This window comes from Petaurus breviceps, unplaced genomic scaffold, assembly GCF_028583685.1.
Source record: "Petaurus breviceps papuanus isolate PSGF00001 unplaced genomic scaffold, PetGlider_PUasm1.0 37, whole genome shotgun sequence".
Taxonomy (NCBI): domain Eukaryota; kingdom Metazoa; phylum Chordata; class Mammalia; order Diprotodontia; family Petauridae; genus Petaurus; species Petaurus breviceps.
The window spans coordinates 89113000-89139331 of NW_027186296.1; the positions used below are offsets into that span (position 1 = coordinate 89113000).

A 26332-nucleotide genomic window follows, 5' to 3' on the forward strand; every position below is an offset into this window, starting at 1 on the left:
GAGGAGGAGGAGGAGAAGAAGCCAACTCAGCCAAGGACATGTATAAACCAACTACAATTATCCTCAGGTAACTATTAGATGCCTCATGAAACTAGTCACTGCACCTCTGTGGTGTTCTCCTGCCATCTCTTGCTCTGTAGATGATAAATTAGAACCAGAGCACTTACTCTTAACAGAATACCTAAGGGCAGTAGAACACCTATGGATAACAGAGTAGCTATGATCAGCAAAGCAAAAAAGTTACTATGAACAGCAGCTCCTCCCTGACCAGTAATCCCCACCCCCCGCCTCCAGACCCCCTCCATTTCCCACCTCCCCAAACCCAATCTGGCTCCTCAGTCAGGCTTCAAGTCGAGAGAGCAGCAGCTACAGACAGCAGGGTACATTCTGAAGCACTGTCCCAGTGCCACAATGGATCCATATTGGTTGATTTCACTCCCTGAATTCTTGAAGGAAAAAAAGATGGGACTGGCAGAGGGCAAGTGGCTGTGATGTTATTCAGATGCTGTTTTTGTTCTCTTACCCCAGATGTCTCACAGTCCCCATGGAGGCCCACTGAGCTCATTACTTCAAGTCAAATGTTCAGCACCTGTGGCTTGCCAGAGACAAATGCAAAAATCAAGAGGATCTATGGGGGTTTCAAGAGTACTCCAGGCAAACACCCCTGGCAGGCATCTCTTCAAGTGTCTCTGCCCCTGACTGTTTCAACGCCCAATGGGCACGTGTGTGGGGGCACACTGATTGAGCCTTGTTGGGTTCTCACAGCTGCACACTGTGTGATGTAAGTTCAGGATATGGGAATGGTCACCTTTCCATAAGCAAAAGTCTAGAAGGGGTCCAGGGAGGAGGGAGGTGACCTTTACCTGCTGGGTGATCATGGGCAAGCAACCTAATTTCTATGAGCCTGAGCTTACACATTTGTAAAAATGAGGGAAATGATGCTCTGTTAACCATAAAACACTATGGAAATATTATCATTAGGCAGCAGACTTACAGCTTCTTGACACAGATAGATTTCTTCTCCAGCCAAAGATTCTTTATTGAGGTACATTGACCTTGCTTGATATTAAAACAAAATGCTTTACTATTACATACATTGTTTTGTTCCATTCTGCTAGGCAGAATCCTTAGTAGCTGCTGAGGATGAATGATTTAGGACTACCCAAAGCCACTGTAGAATAGCATCCTTATCCACATACAATGGCATTATTCTAATCAGAGCTCTGAGACTAATCAGTCCCTGTCCCATACATCGAGTCCTTTTACATTACTTGAACCGGAGTTATAAAAACCTCCCTTAAAAGGGAGGTTTCCTTTTCCCAGAAGGAAACCATCGCAACTCTGGAATTCGATATGTTCATGGTCCGGACTGGGCTGTCCTATCCATAGACAGTTGCCAGTGTGATAAAATGTGAAGGTGGCCTATCTACCCAAGAATAGTCAGCCATTTGCAGGAAGTCCCTATTATTAATTGCATATGTTACCTGGGAATAGAATAGTCTATCACCTGTTGGGGGAATCTTTTATCTAATCAATTAGCCTTTACCTTATAAATCCCTAAGAATGATGGCAAATTCTAATAACAGAGGGGGAGCTAAGAAAGAAAGAGAAAGTTCTGAAGAGTGGCTCATAGGAACGGAGAAGGTTAGGGGTCTGGAAATTAGGGGAAGGTAAAGGTAATAGGGAGAATGGCACCAAAGACAACTTTGGCTGGTTGAGACTGTCAGTACACTGAGACACTGCTCCACTCTGGAATATACAAACTCCAGTCAGAAAATCCTCCAACCCAGATACATGGGAGGCAGCATGATATACTGGATAAAGCATGGGGTATGGAATAAAAGAACTGAGTCTGAATCCTGGTTTTTGCCACTTATCTCCCATGTAACCTTGGGTAGCAATTCAACCTCTGTAGGCATTCATTTATTCAACGGTAAAATGAAAGAACTGGATTTTATGACCAATGCTACATCCATCTCCAAATCCCATCATCCTAAATAGGTGTGGCAAATACTCAGAATATTCAGTGATATTGAGTCTTTTCATGACATTCCCAAAATGCAGTGCACTCTAGCCTTGCAAGGCAAGGAAGAGCCACAGTCTAGTGTCTTTCACTGGATGTAGGCTCCCAATCATGAAGTTAACAAGCATTAGCATCTCCTATATGCCAGGCACTATGCTAAGTACTAAGGACACAAAGAAAATCAAACAAAACAAAACAAAAAAAAAGCCCCAACAACCCCTGATCTCATGGAGCTCAAAGTCTTCTGAAGGAGACAACATTCAAACAAAATTTAGACAGAATAAAATGAAAAAGTATTAGTGTTCAGGAGGGATTTGGAAAGGCTTCTTGTAAAAATCAAATTTAACTGGAACTTGAGGGAAGTGGGGTATACCAGGATGCAGAAATGAGGGAGACAATTCCAGGCATGGAGAAAGGCCAATGAAAATTCCTGCAGTTGAGAGGTGTGAGAAATAGCAAAGAGGCAGGTGTCATTGGATTGATTGCAAAGTATGGGGGTTGGAGGGAGGTAAAAGGGGAAAGAGTAAGGTGTGAAAATGGGATGGGATATGAAGGACTTTGAATGCCAACCAGAGGATTTTATATTTGACCCTGGAAGTGATAGGGAGCCACTGGAGTTTATTTAATTGGAGGGATAGAGGAGGGGGAAGTAACTGACCTATGCTTTAGAAAGGTCAATTTGATCAATTTGATCCATCTGTGTGGAAGATGGAGTAGAATGGGGAGAGACTTGTGGCAGGCAGACTAGCAAACTGTTGAAGAAGTCCAGGTACAGATTATGAGGGCCTGGACCAGAGTGGAGGGAGTGATAGAGGAGAGAAGAGGGCATAGATGAGAGATATTAGGAAGATAGAATCTATCACTCTTTAACTGAGCTATCAAAGAGCATCAGACCAACTGAAAATGGAGGCTAAAACTATCAGCTAAAGTTTTGAAACCTGGTCTGACAACTCAGTTCGCCGGTAACATTGATGGAAGTAGAAGGAAGAAGTGGTCTGTTGTCCATAAGTGTTTCTGGGAGCCAGTTAGCTTAAAATTCTAATATATAACGTTGTCTTGGGCCTACTGAACAATTTGTCCACGTACCCTGACTGAGTTTTCCAAATAACAAATGGTAGGACGTGTGTTTTAACTTTCTGTCCTCTTTCTAATTTTTGTTTTTATAGGTTAAAAGCTAAAGAAGTACAGGTTGTTCTTGGTGAACAAGACCTGATGAAGTCTGAAACCCATGAGCAGAAATTTAAGGTAGAAAAGATATTTGCCCATCCGGATTATCAAGATGATGATGAAATTCCCTCTAATGATATTGGCAAGTGTCTTTTATTATGGGTCAATCCTGGGCATTTTTTCCTGGGTGCTTAGATCTAGAAGATTCTAGAAACCTCTTATTATAAAGCATATAAATTTCTATCCCACTATCCCAATACTTTTTATCTCTTAGGGGACTTTTATAAAATGATGCCCTGGTTCTTAATGGCTTTTTCTTTTGGGGTGGGGAAAAGGGAATGATTTCATTGTTTTGAGCAATAGCCAGTGAGGAAATAATCAGCACCAATGTGGATCAATCCCTGGGAGATGCAGATCATTACCCAACCATGCATTTATTCACTCTGCTTTATCCAGAATGAAAAGGAGTGATGTGGTGTTCCTACTCACTGGTCACTACCCCCAAAGGCAGACCCAATCCCATGGGTCTTGGCTACAGTCTTGAGGTGATCTCATCTGAGGGCCAGGAAATGAGGCAGAATTTTCACTGTGGCTCCTGGGCAGCAGCTAAAGTTAGTTAACATTTTAACTGCCCTGAGGTGCTAACACCAGGCTTCCTCATTTTATTCTATGGGGGGAGTTTGGGAGATAGCTCAGTTACCAGGTATAGGAGAGGGGAGTATTGGAGAATAAAGATAGGTGTGATTAGATTGGAGATAAACTTCAGAACTGGCTATCACAGAGAGAATAGGGTGCAATCAGTCTTCCCACCAACCATTTAGTTGGTTGGAGGGTAAAATTTATCTTTGGCCATGAACTCTCAGTTCTGTGCTCTGGAACTCTCTGGAACTTCGGGCCTCAGGCGATATGAAACTAACTTATGCTGAAGTGGTAATGAGTGATAACAATTTAAAGTGTTTCCTAGGAAGATTTAAATTTAACAGAAATCAAATTATTAGGCTAAACAAATAACACCAGCAACCGAGATATTTCAACCCAATAGATAGAGAAAAATATGTGGGAAGCATTATATCTTCTGGACTTTCTAAAATCAAACTATATGTTCAGTCATCTGCTATACAAGGTTTCCCCTGACATTTTGCCTAGTGTAATTGAGGAAAGGTTATTGTACTTAGAAACAGGAGAGACCTAGGTTTGAATTCTGTCTGGTTATCTTTTTTTTTTAATTTTTAAATTTTTTTGCTTTTTGGAGGGCAGTTGGGATTAAGTGACTTGTCCAAGGTCACGTGGCTAGTTTTTGTGTTAAGTGTCTGAGGCCAGATTTTAACTCAGGTCCTCCTAATTCCAGGGCTGGTGCTCTATTTACTGTGCCACCTAGCTGCCCCTGTCTGGTTATCTTTTAACCTCTCTGAGTGACCATAAAATGGTATGAAAATATGAGTTGTAAGAATCAAATGAGATAATATATCTATTTCATATCATAAAATGCTGCATCAATGTTAGTTGCTATTAGTTCCCTATTATGCCTCAGAAGTCATCACCAAACGTATAAATGAAGCAACTCTGTGCTTCTTAGAAGAGGATTGACCATAGACAGACATGGATAATAAAATTCAGATATTTTTTACCCCAACTCATCTGTAACAGGCTGCAATTGACAAATCTCTTACCAATAATATTCCATAGTAATTTATCATTCCTTCCTTTCTTCATTGTCTAGCTTTGCTCAAATTAAAGCCAGTGAATGGCCACTGTGCTCTGGAATCAAAGTATGTGAAAACAGCATGTATATCTGAGGCACCATTTCCTTCTCAGACGGAATGCTATATTTCTGGATGGGGAGCTACATCAACAGGTAAGATCCTCAGTGAATAACCTCCATTTCTCCCTGCTATCAACATGCCCCCAGTTCAATTAAACAAATATTCTCAGGGACAAAATAAGCCTTGGAGATGGAATTCCTCCTCCAAAAATTGAAATGAAAATGTTGATACTGTTAGTTTCCAAACAAGCTATTTATCTCTTCTGCCTAGATTTAGTTTACAAATGAGAGCACTGTTCTCATGGTATTGTAGATAATCTGTTTTCCAGAATAAAAGGGTCTGGAGTATTATTTCAATTATTTGACAAGAACTAAAAATTGGATTGTTTTCAAACATAGCTATTATTTTAGGGATGTAGTGAAAATTGATTTCCTGCTCCTCTTCTCCCCCTCCATCTCCTCCTTATTTAACTGAAATGGAAACAGGTTTAAATGGATCAATGAATAACAATAAAACATATGTATAATTTGCAAGTTACCACTATGACTGACCAAGAGGGAGTTCTATTTAACTGTCTTAATGGATAATTCAGCACTAACCAGAAAATCATTTTTGTTTCATAAATATTTCTCAATTTTATTTTATTTTTCTTTTTGGAGGGGGGAAGGCAGGGCAATTGGGGTTAAGTGACTTGCCCAAGGTCACACAGCTAGTAAGTGTTAAGTGTCTTAGGCTGGATTTTAACTCAGGTCCTCCTGACTCCAGGGCGGGTGCTCTATTCACTATACCACCTAGCCACCCCTGTTTTTCAATTTAAAAAAGTTTCTACCTTATTACATTCAGGGTTACAAGTTGCGGAGAGTCAGATTTTAGTTCAAGGTAAAAGACAACTTCCTAACATTTTTGTCGTTGTGTGGTCATTTCAGTCGTGTCCAACTCTTCCTGACTCCATTTGGGGTCTCCTTGGGAGAGATACCAGAGCAGTTTGCCATTTGCTTCTCTAGCTCATTTTACAAATGAAGAAGCTGAAGCAAACAAGGTTAAGTGACTTGCTCAGGGTCACACAGCTAGTATGTGTCTGAGGCCAGATTTGACTTCACGAAGATGAGTCTTCTTGACTCCAGGCTTGGTATTCCATCCACTTCTCCACCTAGTGGCCACATACCATTTAAAGCTATGCAAACGTAAGATTAGGGAAGGAGTGGGTTCCCTCTTACTGAAGGTCTTTAAACAAAGGCTGGATAACCACTTGTTGGATATTTTTACAAAGGGAATTTTCTACCAAGTCACAGACAACTAACTGGTCTCTGAAGTTACATTTATGTCTGAAATGTTGTCATTCTGAAATTTCATGGAGCTAGAAGGTATAGGTTATAGGTCTGTATTTACCCAAGGATATTTTAAAAGACTTGTTGGTTTTTAATAGTCTCCTTGTATCTCCCTGTGTTAATGTTGTTTAGCTTTCTTCTAAGCTAAACAGAAACCATCTGTTTTCTAAACCTCAAACTACTATGTGGAAAATAACTGAGTTACTTTAAGTTGTATCAACAAATATTCTTTGAATGAAAGAATGAATGGGTCATACACAATTCTAGTTTGCCAGAGTCTGGTTAAATTTCATTGCAGTATAATGGGTAAAAATTAGCTTAAAGGTAGGTAGGTGGAATAGTGGATAGGATGAAGGGTCTAGAGTCAAGAAAACCTGAGTTTAAATTCAGTCTCAAGTTCAATAACTAGTTTGGGACCCTGGGTAAGTCACTTAACTTCTGAATGCCTCAGTTTCCTCAATTGTAAAATGAATATAATCATAGCACCTACCTCCCAGGGCATTATTGCAAGGATGAAATGGAATAATATTTGTAAAGCACTTAGCATAGTGCCTGGAACATAGTAGATGCTTAATAAATTTTAATTTCCTTCCTTCCCTCTTCTTAGAAGCAGGAGACCCACATTCTTGTGTGTTACTTTGGGTTAATCATTTGGAACACTCTAAATGTCAGTTTCCTGATCTATAAAAAATGGAGGGATTAAGCTAAAGCCCTGGGCATACAAAATGTAGAACAACTGACAATAGATTATAAACTACCTTAAAATTTTAGCAAAATAAATTGGTGTCTTATTAGCTAGTATACAAGATCAAGTGGTCCAACAGGGCCCAATCTGCCTGCCACTGTGCATCAGATGTCATGCTAGCAGACTTGGGTCAATTAACAATTATAGTTGAAGCTGAATGTAATTAAGCATATAATTAAGTTCACACAGTCCACATGAATTTAAATTTTTGATCAAATGGCTTATTATTAAAAAAAGAAAGAAAAACTTGGATGATGCTGCACTAGTCAATTAATGAAAGAGCATTTATTAAGTGTCTAATATGTTCTAAGCAGGGCAACTAGGTGGTGAAGTGGGTAGAACATTGGGCTTGGAATCAGGAAGACTCATCTTCATGAGTTCAAATCTGGCCTTAGACACTTACTAGCTCTGTAGCTCTGGACAAGTCACTTAGCCCTGTTTGTCCCAGTTTTCTCATCTGTGAAATGAACTGGAGAAGAAAATGGCAAACCACTCTGGTGTCCCTCCCAAGAAAACCCCAGATGGGGTCTCAAAGAATCAGAAACGATTCAAACAACTGAACAACAACAATAAATGTTCCAGGCAAAAAGAGGCAAAAGATAGTCCCTTCCTCAAGAAGCTCACAGTCTAATAAACCAGATGACCTCCAAAGTACCTTTCAGCTGTGTGATTGCTCCATCTAAATGAGTTTTATTATAATGTAGTGGAAATATGCAGTAATTCTAAAGTGATACAAATCATAAAATTTTAATAATAATAATAGCAACAACAGTAAACAATATTTATAGAGCCCTTTATGTTTTGCAAAGTGCTTTATAAATATATTCTTGGAAACCTTAAGAAAATGATAAATGTTGGAGAGTCTATGGGAGAAGAGGCACATTAATGTACTGTTAGAAGCTGTGAATTGGTTCGACCATTCTGAAAAACAGTTTGGAATCATGTCCCCCAAATCACTAATTTGTGCATACCCTCTGACATAGGTTTTTGCCTATTAGTGGTATCAAAGCCCAATGAAATAAAAGAAAGAAGAAAATAACCTGAATGTGCCAAAAACATTTAAAACAACTTTGTGTGGGTGGATGGGTAGGGGCAGGTAGATGGGTGATGATAAAGAACTGGAAATTGCTGAACAAATTATAGAATATTAACAAAATAGAATAACAATATGCTGTAAAAATGATTGAAACAGAGAAACGTGGGAAGATTTGTATGACTTGATGCAGAGTGAAGTGAGCAGAACCTAGAAAATAATTTATACAATAATATTGTAAAGACAAACAACTTTTAAGACTTAAAATCTCTGATTAATACAATAACTCCAATTTCATAGGACCAGTGATAAAACATGCTCTCTACCTCCTGACAGATTAAGAATTCAGTATGGAATGAGACATATAGTTTCTGGATGTGACCAATGTCAGGTTTTGTTTTGCTTGACTAAGTATATTTGTCGCAAGAGTTCTGGTTTTCTTTCTCCCCTTGTGGAAGGGGGGGGCAGAATCAATTTCTGTTAAATGAAAAATGTTTTTTCATTTAATTCTTTTTAGCTTAAGAAGAGCCCTTAAAGTTCATCTCATTTAGTTCTCTCATTTTATAGATGAGAAAACGGAAGCCTAGAGAGGTAAAATGATTTGCCCAAGGTCACACAGATAGCAAATGGCAGAGTCAAGTTTTGAACCCAAGTGTTCTAATTCCAAATTCAGCATCCTTTCTGCTTCATCTTTCTGAATGTGATTGGTCTCAACAATGACTATTTGGCACTTTGTAACCAGAGAATGATAATACAGACCAATGAAAATATTTGTATATTTTTATATATGTTTCATATTTTTACAGGAAAATTTTGCCTCTGGAAAGTTGATAATCTGATTTATTTGAGGGGTGGTCATGAGGGAGACTATTATTTATCTTGAGGAGAGGCAGTCTAGTTTCATGAATAAAGTGTTTGACTAGAAGTCGGGAAGACGTGAATCTAAATTCTGCCTCTGACATTTACTAGCTGTGTGACTTTGGACAAGCCCTCTCTGAGCCCCAGGCAATTAATTTCCTAAGACTTATCTGCTAAGCAATAGAGGGTTTGTTTTCTATCTTATACTGGAGGGAGTTAACTGGACCACTGAAATGACATATTCTTGAAGTAGTAATATGTTGACTTAGCTTGAGAACATGTTTAACAGCCTCCAGAAGTCTTGCTGCTTCTTGAAAAATTCTCCCTTCTTACCTAAATTTTGTGACTTCTCCCTATAACCTTGATAGTATTAAGATTCTCCATGTTTCCTCAAGAATATTTGTCCTTTATTCTCATGAAGGAAAAGCATCTCGCCATCTCCTGGATGCAAAAGTCCAACTGATCTCCAGATCTCGTTGTAATGCTCCAAACCAGTATAACAACTTGATAGATGACACCATGATCTGTGCAGGCAGACAGGGGACTGATTCCTGCCAAGTATGTCATATTCCATTAATCTAACTTGGTTGGGAGGGATTGGCTGGGGGAGGGGTGCGTCTTTTATTAAATTTTATAGTACTATAGAAATAATGGGTAACTAGGTGACACAATGTATGAGTGTCTCACCTAGAGTCAAGAAGGCAACAACAAAAAACAGAAAGTATGGGTAAGAGTTAACAAAGTCTTGAACAAGAAATGGAAGACCCTAGAAGGACAGGTGGTATTTTCCTCACTATTGCAACTGAAATCAAGGGTTTCAGAAGAGAAAGGCAAATTTGGGGACTAAACATCCTGTTAAGATAATTTCTAAGAACAAGATTTGTTTTTCTGTGTCATTGTTTAAAATACAGAAATGAGAATTTCTTTAGTAGGGATGGAGTGCATCTAACAAGGGCTGTTTGGTTTTTGTTTTTGTTTAATATATTTGCCTGAAGTCAAGGTATGAAATGCAAACTTTTAATATCTAGATATTTTATAGCTCTCTTATTTCTTCCAAAAGCAAAGAAACTATAATTCCTTGGCTTCTCCTAGTGATATTTTCATGCTTCAAAAGGTAGAGGAAGCAATTAATGGAATTGTTATTCTAAACCTATTCTGGTAAACAAAGAAAATTAGCTTCTGGGGAGGAAATGAGAACTTTGGATGGAAGTGACGTATCCATCTTAGAATTTGTAATGGAAAAGTCTTCTCTTGGAAACACACCCAGCAAACTGACAAAAAGGAGAAAAGGTGGAAATATTCAATGTGGGAGGAAGGGGCAGGCCCACTAATACCCTGTTGATAGAGCTGGGAATTGTTCCAAACACTGTGGAAAATTATTTATAATTATGTAGGGGGAAAAATGACTAAAATTTCCATGCCTTTTGACCCAGAGAATCTACTGTTTGGCATATACCCCAAGAAGGTCAAAGACAGAATGAATGATGTCACATAAAACATGACAATACCTAATGTGGTAGTAAAGAAATGGAAACAAAGTGGGTGTCCATTGAGTAGGGAATGATTAAACCAATGTGTTACATGGATGTAAGGGTGTATTACTGTACTGAAAAAAATGATAAATATGAAAAATTCAAGAAAACATGAAAAGACATAAGAATTGATTCTAGGAAAAAGAATATGCACAATAATGTAAGCCAAAAGAAAAACAAAATGAAACAGAACGTTTATAATTTTATGATCAAACTTATTTTGAGGGAAGAGATGAAAAAAAAGTCCCACTCCTTTCACTGGAGAGAGATGGGAAACTGTGGGTATAAAATGTCCCCATGCCATCAGTCACAGATAATGTGTCGGTTGACGGTGCTTTTCTCACTTCAGCTTTGTGAGGTAGATTGTGCAATTACTATTATTTCTAGGTCAGAAGTAAGGAAACTAAAGGTCAGAAAAGTGAAATTTTGCCCAAGACATAAATAAGTAATAAAGTAGAAAATTCAACCAAAATCAAGTGCTCTTTCTATTTTTATCATATTAGCCCTAATTATACCAATGTCACCTCCTTGTATTTACATAAGAATTTTTCCTGTCCTGTTGCCATGCTGTGTATGGTATGACTCTAGAAAATTGGTGCTAATGACTAAAGTAGAGTTTTTAGATTATCCATGATTTTGAATCATCTGTTGTATCCTTATCCCCTATTGCCACAGACAGGATGGCCTTATGGATCCAACCACAGGGATAATCAAGAAGCTTTGACTATCAGTCTAAAGCAAAGGAAATAGGGAATGGACCACAAGTAGGGATTAGAACCTAGGGAAAAATAAATAGTGTTTCTTTACTCCTATCCTAGGACTGAGAGGAGTCACTACTCATTCTCTTCCTCTTCCCTTTGGCATCACCTTCATGGCAGACCCCACCCCCCACAAACAATTGTGTTATTACTACAAGGTTAACTGTCTTATTTTCCTCTAGGGTGATTCTGGTGGCCCTTTGACCTGTGAAAGGGATGGCAAATACTACCTCTATGGGATTGTGAGCTGGGGTTTTACATGCGGAAAGAAACCAGGAGTCTATACTCTAGTGACCAAGTACCACAGCTGGATCAAAGACACCATTCAAGAAGAATCTGGATCACAGTAGACAGTGCCTAAGCTAGTAGCTGATAAAGGCACAAGTAACAGCATCTTTAACTCCATCCTCCTCTTCAACACATTATTACCTTATTGGTTGAAACAAACAAGGAAGATCCACTCCCAAGAAGCAAACAATCAGAGAAGAACAGAGAGTATTGGATTGATCAAGATTAATCAAGAAACCTGTGTTCTAGTCCTGACTCACTAACTAACTGTGTTGGTCACGGGCAAATCACTTCCTTTCTCAAGGCCTGTTTCCTCATCTGTACAACGAGAGACAGTTGGATCATGTGTTCTGCAAAGTCCCTTCTAGCCATAGCCAACCAATTTGAAGAGTTTCACTGGGGCTGAACAGAAATAATCTCCACTTTTACTGGGCTTGTCTTGTCCTCCATGACTCTCTAGACATCATTTTCACAATAGCTCACCATGTCCCCTTATCATCTCTTATCATTTCCAAGGGAATCATGGAAGGAACCCTAAATTCTCCAGGATTACTTTCTTCACTTCATCTGTCTTTGTAGTCTAGAAATCATCATTCCTGGTGCACAGGGCCAGTCCAAAAACAGTCACAACACAGACCCTTATAGAATGGACAAGAGTGACCCCAGTAATGTCTGACCATCTTTATTCAGCACCACACATGGAAGAGGAGCTAGACAGAACCAGCGTTCAATATGGGCTATTAAAATATTGAATTGAATATATAAAGACCTTCATTTCTTTTCATGGTGACACTGTTTTCCAAAAATGTTTTAAAAGAAAAAAAAAGACATCCAAGAATAACAAAGCTGATTTTCAAAAATGGTGAGGACGGGGTGGGTGCTGTTATGCACCTTAGGCAATCAGGACCCCTCCTAACATGTGAGTCCAGCCCTTCAAACCCCAAGAATCTAAAATGTGCCTTTTGGGGGGACCTGAGAGGATGGGGGAATGGGGGGAAGGGTGCTACTTCTATATCCAGTTTCTCTGTCAAACATTCTGCATGGGGGCTGCTCATTTACAAACTGATGTGCCTTCTTCCGTTTCACATGCAAAATCTCAGTAGCATCCGGGTTCACATTCCCCTGGTTATTGTCTCTCTCCCCATAGGGATCGGTCCCTGCCTGTGGAAAGGAAAAGACCCCATCTGAGTGAAATCCAGAGCCCTCCTAAGAAGAGTCTAAGATGCCTCAGGACATTTATAACTTCCATTTCTTCCCCCCTTTCCTGTGCCCCCCCCAGTATGTCTTCTCTCCCATCCCCCCAAAAAATCCAAAAAACAAAAACAAAAACCCTTAAGGCAAGAGAAGGGAGAAGGAAAGTTCAGCGTCTCATTTGGACAAGGCGTCTTTACTCTGAAGGAGGCAGAGCTCAAAACAAAAACCATTTCAGTTGCCGAGTCTCTGACCCTTTCAACCAACATAAATAAGCAAGTAGTAGAGCCTGAGACGTGGGCTGCCCTTGCTCAGGATTGATGTGGTGATGCCCAGTTTTCCTCTTCAGGACATGAGAGACACCCTGTGGGAGGCTGAACCTGCGGTTCCTATGCCTCGTCATCTCAGATCCAGGAAAATAGGCACCTTATTGGCATGGTGCTTCATGTTTCTTGAGTGACAGCCCAAAATAAACTGAAGAGGAAAATGGGATGAGTTTGTGGTTTTGAAGCTTCCTCATAGGATGGGGCAAGTTTGAGTCAAAATACTTACATGAGGTCTTGGGCCCTGAGCATTGGCCAGTTCAGCTGCCCTTCTAGCCATTTCCACTTTATAGGAGCCTGGAGGAGTCCAACCAATGCCTCTAGTCAAGTTCAAGTCGGATTTATACTTGACCTGAATTGAGGGTGAGGGTGGAGGGCAAAGTGGAGAAAAATAAAACATCATTGGGGTTGGGTGATTTTAATGGGTTAGAATTCAGGGGTGGGGAACCTGCAACATCAAGGCCCCATGTGGCCCTCCAGTGCCGCTCTTTGGATTCAGTCAAAGGGCCGCACTTGAGGACCTAGAGGGCCACATGTGACCTCAAGGCCGCAGGATCCCCACCCCCGGGGTTAGACTGTATCTACAAAAACAACTGGGAGTCAAAGATTTTCTTTTTTCTGCCAGTGGAGAATGCCATGAGCTTCTCCATCTTGTATGAAAAGATCCCTCACATGCAAAGGAGAACACACTGGTTCCTCACAGCACTCTCCCTTCCCTCTTTCCTTTGGGGGAATTAACCATAATAGGGGACAGTGAGAAAGGGCAGTGGGCTGGAAGTCAGCAGACCTGAAATCGAATACTGCCCCTACCACTAACTAGTCATAGAACTTTGGGTTTTCCCATTAGGGGACTTGATTTCTCCCTCTGTAAAATGAGGGTAACTGGCCTGAATGAGCACTAAAATTCCTCTCCATGCTCATACCCAACATCAGGTGTTTTTATCCTGGGGTCCATGGATCCCCAAAGGTTTGTGAATAGTTCAGCAAGGGCTGCAGACTTGGATGGGGGAAAAAAGGATGCTTTTTTCACAAATCTTTGGTTCCCTTTGAAATCCTATGTATTTCATTTTATGCATTTTAAAATGTTATTCTGATGCACGTCAATTGGTGGATGGCTGAATAAGTTGTGATATGTAATGATGATGGAATAATATTATACTACAAGAAATGATAAGCAGGATGCTCGCAGAAAAAGCTAGAAAGACTTACATGGGTTAATGCAAAGTGAAATGTAATGGGTACAAAGTAACAGCAATGTTGTAGGTTGATCAGCTATGAGTGACTTAGCTGTTCTCAGCAATGCAATGTTCCATTACAACTCTGAAAGATTTAGGATGAAAAATGCTATCCATTCCCAGAGAAATAACTGATGGTGTCTGAATACAGATCAAAGCCACTTTTGTTGTGTCTGTTTCCACTTTCTTTATTTTTCTTGAGGTTTTTTTGGTTTATGTTTTCCTTTACAAACATGACTTATGGATATGTTTTGCATGACATATATAACCTATATGGAATTGTTTGCTTTCTCAGTGGCAGGAGGGGGGAGGAAGGGACAGAATCTGGAACTCAAAGTTCTAAAAACAAATGTTAAAAATTGTTTTTACATGTAACTGGGGAAAAATTAGATACTAAATAAATACAAAAAAAGTTATTCTGAGAAACGGGTCCACAGGCTTCAGTAGAGGGGTCTGCCAGAAGGGTCCATGACACAAAAAAGGGTAAATGTCCCTTTTCTATATGTTTCTACATGAGCTCAAGTTTCACACTGTCAGGCATCCAGTAGTGAAATATATAGTACTATATTCCACATAATGCTCCCCTGAAGCATGTCATTTCTCATTAAGAGCATTAAAACACTGGAAACCAGCCCCAATAAAACAATTATAAACTGTAGTTGAAATCTGGTCCATTGGAATACTTTGAAGCTCTGCTATAAAGCCATTCAACTGATCACCCATTTATAGCATGACTTTGTTCATGAAGGAATTATCAGAGTTGAGATGGATAGCAGTAGTGCCTAAAGATTTATATTGACTCTGGAGTCAGAGGAGCCGAGTTCTAATCCTGTCTCAGGCACTTACTACCTATGTAACTTTGGACAAATAATTTCACTTCCTTGAACCTCAGTTTCCTCCTCTGTAAAATGAGCTTAGATTAAATGGTTTCTAAGGTCCCTTCCAGCTCTAAACCTAGGACCCTGCACCAGCTTATCAAAACCCCTCAACAACCACTATTTTTAGTAGTAGCTATTTTTTAGCTATTTTTAGTAGTAGCTATTTTTAGCCCCATTTTACACATATAGAAACTCAGGGTGAGAGAGACTGTCACTTGTCCAGGGTCATCCAACAATTTGTAAATGTCAGAGGTAGGTTTTGAACCCAAGCCTTCCTAATACTCAGTCCACTCTATCCCCTAACCCCTGGTGCCCTGTTGGTAAAGAACGAGTTAATGAAGTTAGGAATTCCTCTGCTGCTTCTGGGTTTTAAGATGATGAAAAGAGTGAAAGAGTATGAGAAGGCTGAGAGAAGCCTGTGGTCACAGACTTACATCACTCTGCAGTTTGTGGGCCCTCTGGGCATGTTTCAGGTTCAGCTGCTCTGGGTCACAGGTGTATTGGTGCAAGTGCTGTCTGTAGTGGACATCGCTGGCCAGCTCCTGGCTCTTCTTTGCGTGGATAAACCCAGGTTGGTCCATCCGGCTCTGGAACCGTGGCCTACTCTGGATGAATTCCCTTTTGTACTCATTGTCACTCTGGAGTTTCCCCATGGTGAGGAAGTGCTTTGTCCTTGGGTCGTCGTTTACACTGCGGTACCCGATCAGAAGTCCCCGATCCCTCAGGAAGGCCTCTTTGTACTTGAACTATAGGGAAAAAGGGGAGAGCTCACTGTTTGTTCTTAGGCATGCCAGTCTCCTTTGGTGACACCCTTATCTGCCAGACCACCTCAGTGGATTTCCAATCACTATGATATATGGGGGAGAAAGAGAGAGACAGAGAGAGAGAGAGAGAGACAGAGAGAGAGAGAGAGAGAGAGACAGAGAAAGAGATAGAGAGACAGAGATAGAAAGACACAGAGAGAAAGACAGAGAGAGAGAGAGAGAGAGAGAGAGAGAGAGAGAGAGAGAGAGAGAAGGAGGAAGAGGAAGAGGAGAAGGAGAAGAAGAGAGGAGAGAGAGTGAGGGAGGGAGAGAGTTTTATAGATATACAGATATATATGTATAAAGAGTCATAGATATACAGATATGGATACAAATATAGACATATATATCTGTATATCTATATGTCTCTATACATCTGTGCATATATTTATATATACACACAGAAAAATGTATATATATACACACACATAGAAAGATGTAGATATATACATCCATATATATACACATCTATATCTACTCATGTATAGATATATGTATAGATCATACATATAAATAGATAAAGATATAACAGAGGGTAGGGTGCTGGACCTGGAGTTAAGAAGAACTAAGCTCAAATTTGACCTCCAAAATTTACTAATTAGCAGTGTGACCTCAGGCAAGTCACTTAACTCTGTTTTAGTTCACCTCTGTTAACCTCAGTCTCCTCAACTGCAAAATGGGGATAATAATAGCACCTACCTTTCAGGGTGATTGTAAGAACCAAATAAATGAGATAATATTTAGTTTTTAACGGTGCTCAGTACAGTGTCTAGCACACAGTAGGTGCTAAATAAAGACTTATTCCCTTCCCCCTCCCTTCTGTATATGGCTCCAGAAAGAAGAAAAATGTGTCTCCTCACAGTCATCACTTTCCCCAGTCTAGATTTAAATGATCCAACCCAAGTTCCCTTCAAAGGAGGGGTTTTTTTTAAGTTCACGATTCAGCTTCTTGTTAATTGGTTTTGTGTGCCATTTACTTTTAAGCATGTAATTTTTTTTTAACTACATCCCTTCTAAACCATTCCTGGCTAAGGTCTCCAATGAAATATATAACTAGGGAGCAAGTGGGAATTGTTTTCCATGAGTCCCAGCTGTCTGTTTCCAAATCATAGTAAAGCTACATAGACAGGGATAGTGGATGCAGAGGGAGAGGTTTGGGCCGGGGTTACTTACATCACTGGCAATTTCTCGGGAGGCTCTGGCAGTCTGGAAAGGGATGGCATCCAGCCTGAAGTCATAGCCAGCTGCTCGGATCTGTTCCCAAGAGGTCTTATATGTTTTCTAAAGTTAGGAAAGAAAAAGAGAAAGAGAAGAGAATAAGATGTTTTAAGTGTCACATGAATTTATTTCAAGTACTAAATATCCTCCTTGTGGTTACTTTAAACAGGATCCTTTAGACACAGACACGAGTAGTAATGAGTGCTTCATTCTGAGAATTTGTTCACTCCTGAATTCATTCATTCAGTGCGCATTTAGGGCAGCTACTCTGTGGAAAACATTTTGAAGTTCTTGATAATCAGTAAAACTTTGCAATTAGCATTTACATATGTGTGTATGTATATATATATATATATATTATTCCATAGTTTATAAAAGTCTTTCATATCTGACCTGTAAAATGGCTCTGTTTTCAGATGTCACAAATATTACTCCCCCCCTTTTACAGATGAGAAAAACAGAGGTTCAGAGATGTGAATCTATTTGCCCAAGGTCACAGAACCAAAGTTGCAGTTAGGACTAGAACCCAGGTCCCCCAGCTCTTGGCTTGGCTTCACTACCCTTAACACCCCTCCATGCTGTCTTTTGACACAGCCTCCTGGGCTTTGCAGCATCTGAACATTAGAATGAAAATTTTCAAGGGAAAAAAACTCGACTCTTCAAACCTTTCCAACACCTTGGTCCTAATGTCCCAGCATATGTATTTTCATTAGCTCCTCTGGCTTTATGGGAACCCATTCAGCCTAACTTTGATGCCATACAATGCATTTTTGTTCTGAGGTGCCCTAAATCTAGTTTCCACCCCTGGCGCCAACATCTAGGCAAGAGCCTTCACTTGCATTTAATATACTGTCAAAAACCCTGGTTGAGTATGTGCCCCATGCATTTAATATCTTCCTCTATCAGTGTCCTCTTTCATTCTTTCCCTTTCAAGTTGTACTTACACACCCCCCAGGTATTTGTAATCATTTCCTTCAGGAGGTCTTCAGGTAGAGCTCCACATCACCAATATAGGCATCAAACTCTTCAGAGCCTTCATGTGTTAAAGAGGTTTTTCTCTCCCAAAAAATAACTGAGGGGATCCATGAAAGGTGTCGCATGGAGATCTCAGTGGATAGCTGTCCTTTATCCATCCACAGAGAAGGGAGGCAGCAGGAGACAGTTGTTAGACCATCAGCCTAGCAGATTGAAAAGCTGTGTCCTCAGCCCAGCTCTGTTGATGACTGCTCTGTGAGTCAGATAGGGCAGGTCACTGACCTAGGTGGGCTGGATGGGGAGGGGGCTTTTAGTTTTGCCCCCTGAAAAATGAGGTTCATCCTAGTGGTTTCTATTTCCCAGGGGGGCTTATAACATTGATCAGAGAAGGTGGCACAGAGAAAAGGGAAAAAATAATACCATCATGCACTATCCCTAAGTCTTTAGCTGGGTTAATGTATGTAAGACGACCAAACCAATCCAAGCCTGGTCTGTATCATTACAGCTGTTGTCATCAATATCAACGACCAACATTTATTTAGCATCTACTGAGTAACAAAGATTGTGCCAGGCATTGGGGATATAACCATATAAATCCATGTGGATCAAGCCACAGTTGGTTACACATACAGAAAGACAAAATGTCTGGATTAGCTATGTTACAGTCCAGGTCAAGGGCCAGGGGTCCACAAGAGGTGGAAGGAGAATGACCAATATCCTACATTATACCTCCTGTTTGGATGATCTGACCAAGGAGGTTCCTGAAAAGAATGGCATCAAAATGGTTTTCCCTTTACCAAACCTAGAAACTCTACCACCATGATATTATAGAGACAACATGGAGGAATGGATAAAGAGCTGGACTTAGAGTCAGGAAGACTTGAGTTCAAACACCACCTCCTACTAGCTGAGTGATTTTGGGGGAGGCATTTAGGATCTCTCAGTCTCCTCACCTGAAAAGTGCAGACAAAAACACTCCTAGTACATACCTCACAGAGTTGATGTCATGATGATTGAATAAAAATGTGAGTGATGCAACTTGTATAGCCATGGAGCACCATGGCAATGCCAACTGTTATTAATATATAATGAGCCCAACTGTGTTAGAGTCAGACAGGATTGTAGAGATCATTTAGTGTGATGCCCTCACTTTACAAAGGAAGCAACTGAGTCCTAGACAGAAATGATTTTGTCACAGAGATGACACAAGGACTCTTCATACACGCTCCACAGGGCAGCTCTTTGCAGAGGTAATACATTCTGCATGAGTCCACTTCAGATGGGTCCTGGAGATCCCACCCTCAGCATAAAACTCCAGGTTCCCATATTTCTAGTCTTCCCCATACCCTGGACTTTTTTTTAATTAAAGGCTTAAGTTAATAATACCTGCTTAGTTAAAGAAGGTCCAGATGGAATCAGGAATCCAGAACTTCATCTTGCCTCCTCCCCCCCCTCCCAATTCATTTCCCTGGCACCCTTTCCCCCAGGGTAACTTCCCTCTGTATACTATTTGCTATGTTGTAATAATTTCCTGCCTCCTTCTCTCTCTCTCTCTCTCTCTCTCTCTCTCTCTCTCTCTCGATCTCTCTTTCTCTCTGTCTCTCTCTCTCTCTCTCTCTCTCTCTTTTTTTAATCTGTTGAGGTTTTTGCCTTGCCACTGGGAGTCTTTACATTGCGCGGGTCCTTTGATGGGAACCCTGGGCGTTCTTCTTCTTGATCACAGTATGCTCAGTTTTGTCCTCATCCTCACACATTAAAGCCATTTGATTTTTAGTTATTTCTGCTGCCTTACAAATATCAATGGCTTTCTTTGCCCAGGAAGGTCAGTTTCCCTCTACAGTCTTCCGTGTACTGTGCTTGATCCAATTGTACACACCCCACATGCCCTCCCCCAAAAAGTACTCTTTCATAAGAGGTTCACGAGTTCTCCATAGCCACATACCCCAGCTGGCAATTTCAGTTCACCGCCTCTGATGATTGGTAGCGGTCGCTAGAGGCAAATGTTCAAGATCCTGTGCGGGCCTCCCCTTCTTAAGAATCCCCTGCAAAGGGCTGCCTATTTTATCCTGGTTTCCAAACCTGCCACAAGCAGGTGACGAGAAGTCTCCGATGAAGGCACTTCCCACATTTCAGGGAGATTAACAAGAGATGCCTTTTGCCCGAGCATTGCCAAAGGAAAGGACTCTTTGACCCAGGGGGAGATGGGCCCACCTAAGCTGCTATTCTAAAATTATCCTTCTCGCTCCCATCAAAAGCTTCAAATAATAATAATAACTTATATTTATAAAGCACGATTCACTGCAAAGTATCCCATGGTGCTTTACAAACTCCACAAACTGATACACACATAAAATAGAAGAAGCATCTTGCCATCCTCTGAGAAGTAGCCACCTCCGGGGTGAAAAGTGACAGCTGCTTAACCACAAGGAGCCACAGGACACAATAGGAAAGACAGGGAGGGAAGAATGGCTGAACTCTGGGTGGCCCATTGCTACCACATTTGGACACACTCAGACCATGTTATTCTGATCTGACAGGTTTCTTTTGATTCATCAGCCTCACTTCCTGTTATCATAGGATCACAGCCCCTGAGGACAAGCTGCCACCTATTCACTTAGAATCAGTAACTTCAAATCCTTCCTGGTAACAGGGCAGCCTTTGGTATGGCTTAAAAACAAGATTCCTCCATTATGTACTCACAGGGCATATGTCTAAGGGAAACAAAAAAAGGATTTCGGCCACAGGCAGGGGAAATGTGGACTCATATTCATTCGTCATTCATTCATTCATCCATTCAACAAGTATTTATTAAAGTCCTACTAGGTGCAATTACAAAGTGATTTCATGGTGAAAGGAACAACTCTGAGGTTGACACTTTCTCTAGAGTAGGGACTCTTGACCACGTCTTTGTGTCAAGGACCCCATTGGCAGTGTGGTAAAGCCTTTCAGGTGAACTCTTCTCAGAGCAATGTTTTTAAGAGCATAAAATAAAATACATATGACTACAGAGGAAACAAATTATACTGAAATACAGTTGTCAAAAATTTTTTTTTCAACAGGTTCACAGATTCCAGGTTGAGAACCCCTCCTCTAAGGCTAAACCTACTTATTGCCTTTATAATGACTAGGAAACTTTATAAATAAGGATGTAATTTTTTTCCCATCCAAGTTCATAGAACTCCTGAAATCTATTTAAAGACTCTTTAGAGATCCATAGATCCCTGGTTAAGAACTCCTATTCTAGAGAAAAGTAAATCTATTTTAAGGTCTCTAAGTTTCAGCTAGGTGGTACAAAGGCTAGAATTCCAGGTCTGTAGTCAGGAAGACTCATCTCGCTAAGGTCAAATCCAGCCTCAGACACTTACTTACTAGTTGTTACCTTGGGCAAATCTCTTAACCCTATTTGTCTCAGTTTTCTCATCTATAAAAGAAGCTGGGGAAGGAAGTGGTAAAACACTCCAGTATCTTTGCTAAGAAAACCCCAAATGGGGTCACAATGAGCAACAAAACCAAAAATTTCATTGAGATGCAGAACTATCACCTTATCAACAAGAACAGGAAAATATATGTTCTGGATAATAAATGAAGACAACATCAACAGTCAATGTAAATCCTACCTGAAGCTTATCCAGGCCAAATAAAAACACAGCAGTGATGGCTTTGAAGCCAAACATAGAATTGTAGAATATTAGAACCAGAAGAGCCCTTAAGGCTCAACCCTTTTATTTACAGAGAGGGAAACTGAGGCCTAGAAAAAGGAAGTGTTTGCCCAAAGCTACACAGTGAGTGACCACCAAGGACTAGAATATGGGTCTCCTGATTCCTGGTTCAGGGCTCTTTTCACTAAGCTGCCCTTATTCGTGATTGTATTTATTTGTTTTTCCTAATCAATAATACCCAGTTTTTATAATAATAGCCAACATAAGAATAGCTAGCACTAATATAGCACTTTAAGGTTTTGCAAATCACCTTACATGTGTTACCTCATCTGATCACTGAAAAACAGAAAGACAGAACAGGAAGAATGTTTGTTCACTCACGTCACTAAGATGAAGAGCATTCAGACGGGCCCGGATGAAGTCGGGGTGATCGGGGAGGAAGGTGTATCTGTGCATTGATTCTGAGTCCCCAGCTCTGTAGAGACGCTGTCAAGCCAAAAGAGGTTCCCGTTTAAATATACAGTATAACTTGTGGTGCTGCATTTCCATAGAATTCAGAACATCACGGACAGATCCGTATGAAAATCATTATAACAATACATATATTCCTTTGCACATCTCAGAGTTTTTACTGCTGTCTTGACCATGTACTCAATTGTTTTGCTCAGACAAATGGGCATATAGAAAAATGCACAGACAGGGCAGATTTTTGACAGATCCCTTTAAAGCCATACTTCATCTAGTGTTCTACTACTCTCCGTCTATAAAAAGATGAAATAACCTATAACACTGACTGACTGACACATACCCGTCTGTAATTTCATTACAGATCAATGCCTCATCTACACTTTACAATCTTAGAGAATTTCCTGGGAGTACTGAGAGAATACATGACCTGCCCACAGTCACTCGGGTCATTCATGATAGATAGGACTTGATCCCACATCTTTCTGACTCCGTCCCCAGCCCTCTATCTATTACATTCTGCTGCCTTTTAGGCATGTGATACATGTATATGTTGATTAGGATATTTGAAGATTTTTTTAAAGAGTTGATCTATAAATAATATAAAAGTTAAAGAGATGGATATTTTATCTGGTAGGGTTCAGTGTCCTATTGGCTTTATAGTGGGAAAACAGAATGCCTCCAGTTCTAATCCCCTCTCAAATACAAAGGCAGACTTTAACTATATGTAACAGGAAAAATAAAGTGGCTTTGTCCTTGGGTGTAAATTTCACATCTTTCCCAATGTCAGGAATATTTTTCTACTTCTGGCTCAACTCATTGAGTACATCTCAGTTTTCTAATTAAGAAAGAGCTAGAGATGCAGATATAAAGATATATATATATATATATATATAGAGAGAGAGAGAGAGAGAGAGAGAGAGAGAGAGAGAGAGAGTGTGTGTGTGTCTGTGAGAGAGAGATAGTGTGAGAGAGACAGAGAATAAGGAAAGAGAATGAGAATGAGAGAGAAGACTATAGCAAATGTACAGAGACTGAAAGGAGAGAGAGACATTTAACTTTTCTATTCTTTGTCTCCAGTTGAGTTAAATTAAACTTTTATCTCCATTGGACTCCACTGAAAATTAATGTGTGTTTGAAATGAATGTGGAAGAGAGCCATCTATCAGGAATGGCTGAGATCAGGAATAACATCAAACCTACATCATTGCACTGCAGGTAGCTATTCTTGGCATGGACTAGGTCTGGGGAGTCAACCACTGTAGTGAACTTGATACTGTCCGGCTTTTGACGATATTTAACCTGCAAGGAATAAAAACAAAGATTCTCATGAAACAAGAGTTCAACTTTTTGAATGCAGTATTACTACAATCAATCCAGAATCGAATATATCAATTACGTATTCAGAAACATAGAGGCACAGGATGCTTCTATGTAATTAGAAGTAGCTTTGGGTCATCGAAGTCTTTTGAAGAAAGGTGCTACAGGTATTAAAGTACAAACTGCTCTAGTATCTCATACTAATGTGCTCACCATTCAACTGAATTCAGTATAAAGTCAATCATATCTAATTCATACTCTATCCCAGAAGGATTTAGTTACTAAAGCATTGAGAGGACTTTATTATATTGTATCACCCACCCATGGGACTGTCCCCCAAGAACAATAGTGAGGCCCTGGGATATTGTAGTTATTCCATTTGGATAAATATATTTTGCTCTGTTCCCTATTCTCATGGTGTTTATATGGTGAATGAACTCTGTGGATGGCAATCATAACTTTTCTCCCAACTCAGTAATACACATCTAAATGTATGTAATAAGTCAAGTCTAAACATATGGAATAAGTCATTAGATCATCTTACTGGTGAGCCTAAGAGTCCTTCAAAATGGCATCATGTAGAAAGTGTTTTCAGTATAAAAAGCTATTATACTCTACATTTGGGTCGATCTGTATTACCATATAGAGTGTTAACATTCCATTCTCTATCTTCATGACTTCATGACTTCAGACTCTCTCTCCTACTTATAAAATTCTCTGTCCCCCCCACCAATACCACCCCCATGTGACAAAGCATTCTAATGGTAAACAATTCCTATAGATGTGCCAAGCCATGAAAGATTTATCAGTACCTCGCTGATGAGTTCACCGGCCTTCTTTACATTTTCTATCTGTGGGGATCTCAGCGCCAGCCAACCCAGTCCCTTCATGTAGTTCAGGTCTGATTTGTAGCGTGACTGCAGGAAGGAAATTTTTGGCTTTTTATCAATGTAACATCTGATAGCTTTGACTATTAGGACTCTTTCGAAAGATCCTTGATTTGTAATAATACTTTGCAGTAATGATTCCTAACAACATTCCAGAGTCTTCCTTCTCTCTGCTCATTCTTGCCATCAAGTTAGACTGTTTGCCTGGATGCATTCTTATAGAAATTATGTAATGGAAACTTGTTCAGGACAGAAAAAGAGGCTTTACCACTGAATCTGACTCATTTAGAACAGAAGATGTAAATGGTTTGTGAGAATGATCTCAAATTAAAGCTCAAATTAACTCAAACCAGCAAAGAATGAGCCTGCCTTTGTTCTTGTTGTTCATTTGTTTTAGTCATGTCCAATTCTTTGTAACCCCATTTGGAGTTTTCTTGGCAAAGATACTAGAGTGGTTTGCAATTTCCTTCTCCAGGTCATTTTATAGATGAGGAAACTAAGGCAAACAGGGGTAAGTGACTTGCTCAGGGTCACACAGCTAATAAGTGTCTGAGGCCAGATTTGAACTCACAAAGATGAGGCCTGGCACTTTATCCACTGCACCACTTAACTGCTAACCACCTGCCTTAGAAAGGCAATATTGCACATCATGATCACTACTCTGAGATTAAAAAATAAATAAAGTTCATGTACTATGGGCAAGTCATTTTTCTGAGCTTCAATTACCCAAAATGCAGAAGTGGCAGTCATAACAACAACCTTTTTTCCTTTGAGATCAACTATCCCAATTTTCACATTTTATCTATGAGAAAAATGAGGAATCATGAAGTTATTGACATGCCCAAGGTGACAAGTAAGGTGATCATTTAACTCAGGTCCTCCAATTCCCAAACCAGTGTTTTCTTTTGTTTTGGTTTGGGTTTTTTTCCCCCTTAGATTACTAGAAATCTCTAGTTTCCTTCAAAACTCAGCTCTTGTCCAAATGAAACCTTTGTTGATCCCCAACCTCAGACACTTACTAGCTGTATGACACTGAGTAAGTCACTTAACCTCTGATTGCCTCAGTTTCTTTAACTGTAAAATAGGTGAATTATAATAGAACCAACCTCATAAGGTTATTGTGAGAATAAAATGAGATAATATTTGTAAAAAGTGCTTAACATATGCTCAGCACATAGTAGGTGGTATTTAAATGTTTATTCTTTCCCTTGAAATGACCTTGCATTTAATGTGTATATATATATATATAATATATCATATATTTATTATGTATATCCTGACAGAACATAAGCTCCTTGAGGGCAGGAGCAGTTTCATTTTTATCTTTGTATCTCCAATATTTAACACTGTGCCTTAAGGCACTTAGGCATTGACTGACTGATTGATTGACTGATAAAATATATTGCTTTATTTGGTGCTCTTGGGATAGAAACTATCCTCTTGATAAAATGCCATGACTTTGGAAAAGTCATGCTAATATACCTGAGAGAATGAGAACTGTGACCATCTTAAAGTCTCATAGGGATCACCCGGACCAGGGGTCACCAGTCTATCATCCTCTAGCTATGGTTCCACAAATCTGGGCTATGAAAAAACAATCCAACAGTCCAGATTTGGTCTAGGGACCCTGGTTTGCCAATCTTGATTTAGGTCGACATCTTCATTTTATGGATGAGGAATCTGAAGCTCAGAAAGAGAAGTCATTTGCTCAAGGTTACCCAAGCAGTAAAGGGAGAGAGTCTGAATTCCAGCTTCTGGTTCCAAATCCCTACTGCACCTCTTCCTAACTAGGTAATTCTGAGCAGGCCACATCAGTTTGTCCAAGACTGAGTTTCTCTAGCAAAGCTGGGCTGGGATTCCTTTCTTAGTCTCTTCTTAGGACCT

The 26332-nt window shown here is 40.0% G+C and overlaps 2 protein-coding genes across 3 annotated transcripts in view; one reads left to right on the top strand and one right to left on the bottom strand.

Annotated features, from left to right (window-relative positions):
* The window catches only part of HABP2 (hyaluronan binding protein 2), a 22419-nt gene extending 10400 nt beyond the window's left edge, over positions 1-12019 (top strand). Inside the window, exons 7-11 of the mRNA XM_069099011.1 lie at positions 529-781; positions 3190-3332; positions 4911-5045; positions 9339-9475; positions 11390-12019. Coding sequence (XP_068955112.1) covers positions 529-781; positions 3190-3332; positions 4911-5045; positions 9339-9475; positions 11390-11557 — 836 coding nt within the window. The 3' untranslated portion in view covers positions 11558-12019. The remainder of the gene's footprint in view (positions 1-528; positions 782-3189; positions 3333-4910; positions 5046-9338; positions 9476-11389) is intronic.
* Positions 12020-12161: 142 nt separating this feature from the next.
* Positions 12162-26332, bottom strand: part of NRAP (nebulin related anchoring protein) — an 84274-nt gene continuing 70103 nt past the window's right edge. For both annotated transcript variants that reach the window (XM_069099010.1, XM_069099009.1), the window contains exons 36-42: positions 24374-24478; positions 23445-23543; positions 22159-22263; positions 17099-17206; positions 15557-15868; positions 13239-13361; positions 12162-12656 (exon numbers count right to left, since the gene is read on the bottom strand). In XM_069099010.1, coding sequence (XP_068955111.1) covers positions 12444-12656; positions 13239-13361; positions 15557-15868; positions 17099-17206; positions 22159-22263; positions 23445-23543; positions 24374-24478 — 1065 coding nt within the window. In that variant the 3' untranslated portion in view covers positions 12162-12443. The remainder of the gene's footprint in view (positions 12657-13238; positions 13362-15556; positions 15869-17098; positions 17207-22158; positions 22264-23444; positions 23544-24373; positions 24479-26332) is intronic.